Source organism: Oncorhynchus kisutch, linkage group LG2 (assembly GCF_002021735.2).
Source record: "Oncorhynchus kisutch isolate 150728-3 linkage group LG2, Okis_V2, whole genome shotgun sequence".
Taxonomy (NCBI): domain Eukaryota; kingdom Metazoa; phylum Chordata; class Actinopteri; order Salmoniformes; family Salmonidae; genus Oncorhynchus; species Oncorhynchus kisutch.
In genome coordinates, this window is record NC_034175.2 from 44,846,045 (window position 1) to 44,858,333 (window position 12,289).

The window sequence follows — 12,289 nt, forward strand, 5'->3', positions numbered from 1 at the left end:
ATTCATGACTGTAAAGGGCCAAAAAAGGGTCGAGTGCAGGTGGATTTTTCCAAATTCAACAGACATGAATCACATTAACCAGCCTGAGAATAGCTAATTTCCAGTTTGATATATTTCTCTAAACTCTAAACAGAATAGTAATGGAGTTATAGGTCTATTTAGGTTGGTTACAGACAGACTATCACATTTGGCCTATACCCTAGCCCATTTAGCCTATCTATCCTATTTAAAAAGGACTGAAGACTGAAGTGTCCTTGAACCGGGTACGTGTTTTCACACTCAAAAGGTTTCCTGTGTGTATGAAGGATGATCCACCACCCAAAGAACACCCAGCCAACTTAACACAACTGTGGGAAGCTTCGGATACAACATGGACTAGCATCCCTCTGGAACGCATTCGACACCTTGTGGGGGGAACAACTCAATATTAGGAATGTTTTGTCATGAATGTTATGTACAGTGCATTCGGAGAGTACTCAGACCCCTTGACTTTTTCCACATTGTTACATTACAGCCTCATTCTAAAATGGATGAAATTCACATTTTTCCTCATCAATCTACACACAATATCCCCTAATGATTGATTGGAGTCCACCTGTGGTCAATTCAATTGATTGGACATGATTAGATACACCTGTCTATATAAAGGTCACACGGTTGGAAATGCTCGTCAGAGCAAAAACCAAGCCATCAGGTCGAAGGAATTGTCCGTAGAGATCTGAGACAGGATTGTGTCGAGGAACAGATCTGGGGAAGGGTACCAAACTATTTCTGCAGCATTGAAGGTCCCCAAGAACACAGCGGCCTCCATCATTCTTAAATGGGAGAAGTTTGAAACCACTAAGACTCTTCCTAGAACTGGCCGCCCAGCCAAACTGAGCAATCGCGGGAGAAGGGCCTTGGTCAGGAAGGTGACAATGTACCCGATGGTCACTCTGAGTTCCTCTGTGGTGATGGGAGAAACTTCCAGAAGGACAACCATCTCTGCAGCACTCCACCAATAAGGCCTTTATGGTAGAGTGGCCAGACGGAAGTCACTCCTCAGTCAAAGGCACGTGACAGCACCTAAAGGCACCTGAAGGACTCTCAGACCATGAGAAACAAGATTCTCTGGTCTGATGAAACCAAGATTGAACTCTTTGGCCTGAATGCCAAGCGTCACGTCTGGAGGAAACCTGGCACCATCCCTATGGTGAAGCATGGTGGAGGATGTGTTTCAGTGGCAGGGACTGGGAGACTAGTCAGGATTGAGGGAAAGATGAACGGAGCAAAGTAGAGAGATCCTGGATGAAAACCTACAGCGATGATCCCCATCCAACCTGACAGAGCTTGAGAGGATCTGCAGAGAATGGGAGAAACTCCCCAAATACAAGTGTGCCAGGCTTGTAGTGTCATACCCCAGAAGACTCTAGGTAAAGGGTCTGAATACTTATGTAAATGTGATATTTCCTGTTTTTGCAATGTCATTATGGGGTATTGAGTGTAGATTGAACATTTTAGAATAAGGCTGTAATGTAACAAGTGGAAAAAGTGGTCTGAACACTTTCCAAATGCACTGTAAATAAAATCTAAGTGTTTTGAATTATGTACTAGGCTATTTCACATAAATGTGGACAGTCGGGTGCTTTGCAAATTCAAAACCGCTGGACAGCAGCATAATAAACTAAAGCACTGATCATTGGGAACGAGATCAGAATGACTGCCAAGGCTTGATCCAGAAATTAAATTAGGAAGCCTAGCCTACAAAACTGAAACAATCTATATGTTGAAATCAAACAGCCTGATTAAAATGATGCATGCACAACTCGAGTTCCCGGCGCCGACTCATTCAGAAACCAAAACATGGTTTAGTATTTAGTTTAAAAGCTCAGAGAAAAGGCCAAGTAAACCAGAAACACTTTAAATGAGAAAACAGAAATACAAAAAAATAAGTCCCAAATAAATGTTCAAAGATGTCGCCTACGACAAAAACTTCTTAGCCTACATTTGAACACCACCGCAGAAGCATCGCTATTCTGCATCTTCCCAATTAAGTAGCCTAGTTTTGTTGTATGGCTACTTGAAGAGAACTAGGGCCTATTACTCGCAGCACACCTCTTCCAGTGCCTTGTGGAAAAACTTGCATTAAATTCTACTAGATGAAGAGGTGAAATGAGTAATATCAACCTGGCATTTAAATCAGAGTTGAGTTTCCAAAATCACATAAATTATTCTATTCTCGCCTACTGAAAATGCGTCATGCACGATTGCGTTGCTTCCCACTATTCGTTGATTTTGGTAAAGCATCCCCATATCTAATTGATCAGCTTCCATCAAAACCAAAATGAGTGTGACATCCGGGCATTTAAAGTATACTTGATTTTCGAAATGTCGCTTACTATTAAATGTTATTTTTTCTCGCATACTCAAAAAGACCTAATATTTAGGACGCAAGTAAGGGTATTTGGACACGGCCCAGTGTTCCCTCTCTGTGGCATGGCCTATTCTTAACACGACCACCTGAGGTATCCCTGCGATGTTGCACACGTGTTATTTCTTCTATCTGGACCAAAATGGACAAGGGAACAGACAGCCAGGGAAAATTTCAGCAGGTACTATAGATACTAGATAATCCTGAAGTTCTTTTTTTCAGGCTATTGGAAGTTTAGTAATAAATCCTGAGACTCATAAAGCAGAACAGCTCAGGGTCTGTCCTGTTGACCTTACTGTACAAATGGCCATTATGCCTAATCCTTTATCCTCAATGAAGACACCTGGAGCTACTTATGAAATTAAAGTCCAATAGCTGAGGACACATGAACCCTTACAACTCTTACTGAGCGGTCTGTCAGTACACCGCTGTGAGGATTCACATCATGGAATAATAATGGCATGACTCACAAAAACAATTGTGACTGTTACTAGAAATGATGCCTGAAGAAAAAAGCATAATGGACGATAACGAAAGAACACAAGTGGAGGAGGGAAATTGACAATTACATGGGTAGTGAGCAGATGTGCTTGACGACAGTTTGTTGATGCTCAGTAGGTTAGGGCCTCTTTACACTACACTACTTTGACGACACAAACTAGGCCCCAGAAGAGATACAGTGTCTTCAGAAAGTATTCACACCCCTTTACTTTTTCCACATTTTGTTGTGTTACAGACTGAATTTAAAATGGATTACATTTAGATTTTGTGTCACCGACCTACACAAAGTAACCCAAAATGTCAGTGGAATTTAGTTTGTAGAATACATTTAGTCTTGAGTAAATAAGTATTCAACCCATTTGTTATGACGAGCCCAAATAAGTTCAGGAGTAAAAATGTGCTTAACAAATCGCATAATAAGTTGCATGGACTCATTCCATGTTCAATAATTGAGGTTAACGTGATTGTAGAATCTCTGTACCCCACACATACAATGATCTGTAAGGTCCCTCAATCGAGTAGTGAATTTCAAGCACAGATTCAACCACAAAGACCAGGGAAGTTTTTCAATGTCTCGAAAAGGGCACCTATTGGTAGATGGGTAAAAGAAATAGCAAAGCAAACAAATACCCCTCTGAGCAGGGTGAAGTTATTAATTAGGCTATGGATGGTGTATCAATACACCCAGTCACACTACAAAGATTTCATCATGAGGACAATTGTGATTTTAAAACGGTTACAGTGTAGAATGGTTGTGATAGGAGAAAACTGAGGATGGATCAAAAACATTGTAGTTACTCCACAATACTAATCCCTAAATGACAGAGTGAAAAGAAGGAAGTCTGTACAGAATGTTTGGAAAAAGGCCCTTAAGAAATACTGCAAAAAATGTGTCAAAGAAATTAACTTTATGACATGAATACAAAGTGTATGTTTGGGGCAAATCCAACAGTACCACTCCTCATATTTTCAAGCATGGTGGTGGTTGCATCATGTTATGGGTATGCTTCTCATCGGCAAAGACTAGGGACGTTTTTCAGGATAAAAATTAATGGAATACAACTATAAACACTGGCAAAATCCTAGAGGAAAACCTGGTTCAGTCTGCTTTCCAACAGACACTGGAAAACAAATTCACCTTTCAGCAGGAAAATTACTTCAGACACGAGGCCAAATCTACACTGGAGTTGCTTACCAAGATGACATTGAATGCTCCTGAGTGGTCTACAGTTTGGACTTAAATCTGTTTTAATCTGCATTTTTGAAAATGAAAGGCTTTTAAAATATCCACACATTTGTGAATCATCGCATTAAACAAGTATGCAAAACTACGTGCGATATGGTTTAGATGAGAAGCTCCTGTATAGTTTGAATAGCTATCCTTATTTTGTTTGTCTGTATACTATGGTATTTACGGTATGCCAGTAGCTTCACTCACAAATAAAGCAGGAATGTGGCTTTGGCAACAGCTCATCCAAGACTAGTTTAAAGAGCAAATATGATGAAGATAGATACTGTAGATCTCACTAGACATATTTTACTAATGCCATGTTTTATAATTCTTATATAACTAATGTAAATCCATCTTTTGTTTGCTTGAGACATGAAATACTCTGCTGCGCCTCCTGCCAAACAGTTTATGGGACATCTGATTTCTCCATCTCCCTCTGAGACAAATAAAGTGGCCCACGCGAGGCTCCAAATGCCTTGGCTACACAGACATTATACAAGTGTCTTAAATTGGTCTTTCACACAGGCCCCTGGACCATGTGACAGGCCTGGAGGCTGTGTGTGATGACATCCCTCCTGATTTACAATCGTCTAGGCTCCAACCAACAGCAGGGCCAGTGTGGATCTAAGTTTATCACCATTAGCTGAAATCCAACATGGACTATTGATTGCAATTACATAACTGCCCCCAGCGGTTTTATAGCACTTGTGCATGAACAGATCATATCCAGCTGCCATCGATGGATTAGTTTCCACACTTTTCCAAACAAGGACAGCAGAGCTGGAAGACAGAGCCTTTAAATTCAGAGGAATCTTCTCTAATGTATCCAATGCATTTCTGTTCTAATGTAATACGGGAGAGAGAGAGAGAGAATGCCGAGTCCTGTTTGTTTCAAAGGCAGACTTTGGAGTTATTGCCACCACCACGACCAGCAGCACAGCAAATTAAAAGCTGATGACGGCCATTATGGTTGCAATGGTTTTCACAAAGAGAGATCTGGCTCTGCTCTGAGCGTGCATGGAGAAAGAGGGACATCTCAGCTATGAGCCCTGTCCACTGGCACGTCCCTTTATTTCAACAATAAACAAAGGGGCTCTGCCCAGTGTGTCCTCTCAGAAACATTACATGAACTGACTAATCAGTGGAACAGTATTTGCCTCTGAAATCTAACTATTGCATTTGATCCTATCCATGATCAGTTTGAGCCATACAATATCTACTGACCAAAGAGGATCTATTCAGTTCATTATGACTTCTTAGTGGGTATTTGGATTACAATCTTTCAGACAATACATTTGTGTTTCAATGCAGATTGAAACACAATCGTCCACGATGGGGGGGGGGGGGGGGGGTCCGTCACAATCTCCCCTTTATGTCACTGAAAGAGATCCTTCTTCCTCTCGGAGGGTATTTACATGTTTCATGGAGGAATTAATTACAAGCTGTGTGTGTGCATGATGGTCTTGTGTAGAATCACATTCCTGTCCCACTCCACTGAGGGGCTCCACCAGAACAGAGCTATACTTCACACTTTATTCTTCCTACCATTCACCTTATGTTGGTCAGTGAACTTGGGAGTTGTTCTTATTCACAATGACTTCCTTATAAAAACACATTATTTTGCATACCCCTAGTCTCCTCCAGAATCCTCTGGCTTGGGTCCATGAGAGAAAATGAATGAATGAATAAATAAATAAATAATATGAAGGTGTGGTTGTGGGTCTGGGATCTTGAGTCAGGATTCCATTTCCCTGACAGAGAGCCTGGACGGTGTCCGTTTCAGTTACCTAGCAACTTCTTCTAGGAAAGTTGGAACAATTACTCCAAACACCACACCAAACACAGTACACACAAAAGGGTCAACTCCTTTCTCTCCAGAGCCTTTGCAAAAATTAATATTGTGATATCACAGGTCCCCGTTGCCCAAATGTTCCAAGCTGGATGGTCAAATTCAACATTAGACAAATGGCACCCGATACTGTCTGGGACACCGACCATGAAATTGATTCCAAACACTTCTCTTTGTAATGTGGTGCCTCTGAGCCTTTCTATGGACATAGACTACCTCACTGATACTAAATACCCTATAATGGGGCAGAGATTCCTAACATCTATTTGGTCACTATATAAATTGTAATTTCTAAAAGCAAAGAAAATTTACAAATAAATCCTTACACATACACATGAAGGAGTTTTAGTTATGTACTAAAAATCACCTTTTTCCTTGTATCATGCAAATATGTTGACCTGAAGGGGACAATATGGTGGCCTATTGAGTACAGTGTGCTAATACCGACATGTTGTGCATCCCATTAGACAGACCTAATGAAGTCTCTACAAGATTGGCCTTCCAAGTGCTCCATGGATCTCAGTATAGATGGCACCTTTAATACGTTACGTTTTTCACAACAGGTTATAAAAATGTAGGGCTAGTTAAAACGTGCACTATGCAGAAATAGACATTTCCATGTTTGCTAAAATTCTAATAGTTTGCCGAATTTCAGTTTATATGACAAAATAAACAAGCGTAGTGTAGAGAATCCTTGTACCATCTAAACAGCTGTGAAATATATTTCCATAACCCAAAATATTATGTTCTCTCTTTGAAGCTGGTGTACAGACCCTAAAGTAAAAGAACGGGAAGCATAGAAAGAACAGATCTACCGCTTCTTAGACGTGCTTTCAGTGAGAATGGCAGATCCATAACTCACATTTCTATGTTAATTTTGTAGGGTCGGCCAAAAAGTTACATATTGCAGCATTAAAAAAAACCGAACGTACAGGATTATTCATATCCATGATAATCCATGTATAGGCCTACCATTGATTATGTGTGCATCTAATTTACATGTTTAATCAATGATAGAGGGATGATTGGCCTTGCTGGAGGGTCAGAGAGCAACATCAAAAAATAGACTAGAATGGAATACAACTCAATGAAATGAGGGAGTCAGCTGAAGTTGGCTTAACACTGTGTACACCAATAAGTAATGTAGGCCTAAACAATTAACAGGTAAACCAAGTCAAATAATAGGTAAACGACCAACATGGAATGCATAATGTAATGCTTTCAAGTAGGCCTACATGTACAAAATGTGATACAGGTCTTATTGGGCCACATTGAGTATAATTATCTTAGTGCTGCACCTGCTGACCTCGAGGGTGGGTGACAATGGGCGCACATCTCTACGGGCTAGAATGTAACACACAAGGCACAATAGCAAACAGACGTGTAGCATAGAGAGCTTAGAAGGGGATGGAAATTGTCTAATGTACTTACAACAAGCACGGAGGTCCTGACAACCTCAGAGACACTTTGCCTTAGTTCAGCCGCAGTGCCAGGTTTACTTAGTCCCCTTGTAAATTTCCTGGTCTCCGGATGTACTGGAACTGACATTGTCGAGTCCTGCCTTTCATCAATTTCTTTAGGAATTTATAAAACGTCAAAGAAGAAGAGTAAGAACGGAATCATCAGCCGGCTTTTCCCGTTTCTCCGTCAGCACAAGAGCGCACCTTGAGTTTAAAACTGGGTCATGTTGTGCTGGTTCACTCTGCCTTTTTGATCTCATAATTTGCAACAATTACTAGTGAAAGTTGTATTGTATTATCCCGCAGCTGTTGCATCCCCCCGCTGAGTTGTTGTTGTCATAATAAACCATTCTTCCGCGCGTTCACCGTCTCATTACGGCTGTCCGTCGTCGGTCTCGCTATGCTCGGTGTACATGCGACGCCAGTCAGAAAGCGTAATCTGCGTGCGTCGTTCTACCACGCTTCTCCACTCCTCCCTCCTCCAGTGATTTACAAAGGCCTGCCCAGTTCAGTTTCTGTATGAGCAGGCTATGAACGTACTGTAATCATTGTTACAGTAATATTCATAGGGGGGGGGGGGGGGGGGGCTGTTTTTATCGACATGTAACGTGGAAAGTAGAGAAGATACAATGCCATGTCTGTCACCATAGTTGAAATTGTTCAGTGAATGTAGAATAACTATTAAAACGTGCATAAATTAAATACAGTGAAGTACTTCACACAACATTCTAAATTGGACGGTGAAAACCTAATGAGAATGACCAAAATTTGTTTTTAGGAGGACTACGTAGAATTATTTCATCAGATTAAAATTATGCAATAACTTCGGGCCAGTACGTGACCAGCAATGGCACAGGTCTTATGTTATTGAGCAATGATGCCATCTATGGGAATACAAGAAACAAAATGTCAATTCTCTTGTAGTGTACTAAGGTGAAAGTGGTTAAAAACATTAAATGGGCAATTACACCTCTGTTAGCTATTATGGACTAGCAAAAGAACCCACAATACAAATGTTCAAATTAGGTTTTTATTGCTTTCATTTCCAAAGCGCTCTCTGGTGTCTGGGAAAACACAGCATTCCCTCAATAAGGAAAACCAAAGTTTTCCCTCTCTGTCATATGCATATATCCATTTCATTTAGACTTTTAAAGGTCTCTTTACATATGGGAGGCAGCCTAGTCCAACAAGGGCAATGGTGCTTGGAACTGAAAGTTTAGATTTTGTTTCACACATATTCTTTAAAGCTTTCCATTACAGTTTCCTTCATAATACACAGATTATGAACATCTCACATTTCTCACACAATTGAGGGTGGAATATAATAGTCTTCAGAACACCCTCTGAAGTATCCTTACAACAAAGCATAACAGGAATATTCACTTCACTTGAATAATGGCGTTAGTGGTGATGGTAACTACCCTGATAGCTTTATAAGTAGTTCTAGAGTTAAGTCGATGATACAACAAAATATTCTGATATCTTACTTATCACAAGGTCTCTCACTGTCCAGAAACATCTTATTAAAAGAAAATGGAATTTAAAAGTGACTTTTTTTTCTTTTTTCTTACAACACATTTCAAGTCTCCTCACCACCAATGTAGTAAAATTGCATTAAAAGTGTAGGAAAATGGTTCAACTGTTTGGCACTTTTTTATTATCATTTTTTCATTATTATTTTCCCCCTTAAAGTAAACAAGGAGACAAAAATCTTGAGGATGCAGTGATATTCTAACCATCTATGAAAAAAAAGTTTAAAAATGCAGAATCTCTGTATCAACATGTTCCCACCATAAAAACAATCCAATGACAGAATGTGAAACCAGAAGTACAGTAAGTGATTCAGCCCGTTAGAAAACAGTATAAAATGGCATCCTACAAAAAGAGGTTCAGAGCTGAGTAAAAATGCTGAAAATGCAGTCTCTGATGCAGTCTAAACCAGCGGACATGTCACCATTAAAGCATTAAAAAGCACCAAGATTGTGCATGGACACTGCTCAATGTACATATGTCCCAGATATGTGTAGAAAAGGAAATCAAGAGTGTCCAGAGAAGTGAAGTGAATGTGGCTCCAGAGGGGCTCTGCTTCAGCTTGCTGCTTGGGGAGTCGTAGTGTGATGAGAGGCTAGATGTGGCCAGACCCTATGGGAGATTGTGGTAGGGAGAAGAGGCATGGAGACAGGGAGAGAGCCCTTGCTCTTTGGATCAGTACGGATGGGGCTCTTTCCGGCTCAGAATGCGGGTGCTGCTGGCAGAGACGGTGGCACTGCGAATGACCTCCATCCACCTGTATGGAGAGAAAAAGACAGGGGGTTTCACTGCCCAGTAACATCTGTAAACAAACATACTATATACTGTACACAATACAGGATAGACAGAAGTGTACTGTACCTCTCAAAAGTGTATTCGCTCTCAGATCTGAAGTAGTAGACGTGGGATTTGAAATGCAGTTTGAAGACATAGTCCTTGTGGATGTTTTCAGACTCAGTGGGGATGGTGACCGAGTAGCCCAACAGGGGGAGACTGGCCAAAGGATAATCATCCTGGAGAGAGGGGAAAGGACCAAACAGTTAAGCATTCTGAATGTTATGAAGCTACTTACATTCAGTAACAAACAGTTAAAGCAATCAGAATTTCAAGGTGCTACTCACTTTCACTCAGTGGTGTAAAGTACCTAAGTAAAAAATACTTTGAAGTACTACTTAAGTAGTTTTTTTGGGGTATCTGTACTTTACATGACCATTTTTATTTTTGACAACTTTTACTTCACTACATTCCTAAAGAAAATGATGTACTTTTTATCCATACATGTTCCCTGACACCCAAAAGTACCTGGTACATTTTGAATGCTAAGCAGGACAGGAAAATGGTCTAATTCACGCATCAAGAGAACATCCCTGGTCATCCCTACTGCCTCTGATCTGGAGGACTCACTAAACACACATGCTGTGTTTGTAAATGATGTCCGAGTGTTGGAGTGTGCCCTTGGCTATCCGTAAATGACAAAAACAAGAAAATTGTGCCATCTGGTTTGCTTAATATAAGCAATTGTAAATGATTTATACTTGTACTTTTGATACTTAAGTATATCTGTTGCAATTACATTTACTTCTGATACTTAAGTATATTTAAAACCAAATACTTTTAGACTTTTACTCAAGTAAGACTTTTACTCTTACTTTATTTGACTACATTTCTACTGTGTCTTTACTTTTACCACCACTGCTTTTCACTACAAAAACACTTGATAACACTATCATACTTTCATGGTGCATTTTAAAATGAGGGAAAATGCCCCACGGCAACAGGTCACAGAACATGTGACAAAACATGAGTAACTAACTATAGCATTACAAACAATGGTTTCTTTCAGGTGGTGATTCTAACGGATTCAGGGGAGCTGTGCTGAAAGTGAGAGCAGATCAACTGGCATGGGGATGTGCGTAACTCCCTTACATGGCACATGGATTTGAAATTCCACAGAGAAATGGGATATTCTTAAATTAATGGGATATTGCTAGATTGTAAACAATACTGCCATATTGAAGATCATGAGCAGGAGGAGGCTAGGGGGTCATCCCCAGCACACATTGTTGTGTTTCTGGCCTTCACAGACATACATGGATCATAAGGAGGGGGAGAGAGGCCCCAGAACACATTGCTGTAGTTCTGGTACCTAATGTATCAAGCGTCTCAGAGTGCTAACTTATAATTAGTAAGATTACATGGACATTGGGGACCTGGTCGTAGAGCAGAAATCCTACTCAGACGCTTTGTGAACACGGGCCATGGTCTACACAGACAGACAAACACGAGGAGTAGGTGCTAGCCCTCACCTGGTGGGTCTTGTAGAAGAACAGGCTGAAGTTGGTGAAGACCACCCAGAGTTTCTGCCAGCCGTTGCTGTTCTTGAACTTCCTCAGCAGGTTTCCTGACAGCTGATTCTACAGTAGAAAAAACGATTTACAAATCAGTGAACTTTGTTCATGTACTACATAGAAAAATGACATGACAAAAATATAAATAAAAACATGTAGAGGGAATTTCAACAAACACTTACAGCACCTTCAGTAACTATTCACACCCCATCACCTGTTCCACATGTTTTTGTGTTACAGCCTGAATTTAAAATGGATTAAAATCGATTTTTTTTTAAACACTAGCCTACACACAATACCCCATAATGTCAAAGTGGAATTATGTTTTTAGAAATGTATTCAATATGAATAGCTGAAATGTCTTGAGTAAAGTACTCAAGCCTAAATAAGTTCAATAAATAAGTTCAGGAGTAAAAATGTGCTCAACACACAATAAGTTGCATGGACTTACTCTGGGTGCAATAATAGAGTTTATCATGATTTTTGAATGACTACCTCATCTCTGTACCCCAGACATAAAAGTACGCAAGGTCCCTCAGTCGAGCAGCGAATTTCAAACACAGATTCAACCACAAAAAACTGAGGTTTTTCAATACCTTGCTAAGGGTACCTATTGGTAATGCAAATTGTAATGCAGACATTGAATATCCCTTTGAGAATGGTGAAGGTATTAATTACACTGGATGGTGTATCAATACACCCAGTCACTACAAAGATACAGCTGTTCTTCCTAACTCAGTTGCTGGAGAGGAAGGACACCTCTTATGGATTTCACCATGAGGCCAATGGTGACTTTAAAACAGTTACAGAGTTTAATGGCTGTGATAGGAGAAAACTGAGGATGGATCAACAACATTGTACTTAATCCACAATACTAACCTAATTGACAGAGTGAAAAGAAGGAAGCCTGCACAGAATACAAATATTCTAATACATGCATCCTGTTTGCAACAGGGCAAA

At 40.2% G+C, this 12,289-nt stretch overlaps 2 protein-coding genes across 12 annotated transcripts in view; both read right to left on the bottom strand.

Annotated features, from left to right (window-relative positions):
- LOC109867043 (dedicator of cytokinesis protein 9) overlaps positions 1-7,877 on the bottom strand; it is a 117,925-nt gene extending 110,048 nt beyond the window's left edge. For all 3 annotated transcript variants that reach the window (XM_031795649.1, XM_020455974.2, XM_031795603.1), the window contains exon 1: positions 7,423-7,877. In XM_031795649.1, coding sequence (XP_031651509.1) covers positions 7,423-7,539 — 117 coding nt within the window. In that variant the 5' untranslated portion in view covers positions 7,540-7,877. The remainder of the gene's footprint in view (positions 1-7,422) is intronic.
- A 588-nt stretch (positions 7,878-8,465) lies between these two features.
- Positions 8,466-12,289, bottom strand: part of LOC109867079 (FERM, ARHGEF and pleckstrin domain-containing protein 1) — a 78,188-nt gene continuing 74,364 nt past the window's right edge. For 8 of the 9 annotated variants that reach the window (XM_031795688.1, XM_031795669.1, XM_031795676.1 and 5 more), the window contains exons 25-27: positions 11,288-11,395; positions 9,843-9,994; positions 8,466-9,738 (exon numbers count right to left, since the gene is read on the bottom strand). In XM_031795688.1, the coding sequence (XP_031651548.1) occupies positions 9,657-9,738; positions 9,843-9,994; positions 11,288-11,395 (342 nt within the window). In that variant the 3' untranslated portion in view covers positions 8,466-9,656. The remainder of the gene's footprint in view (positions 9,739-9,842; positions 9,995-11,287; positions 11,396-12,289) is intronic. The other variant, XR_004203958.1, reaches the window with a different exon arrangement.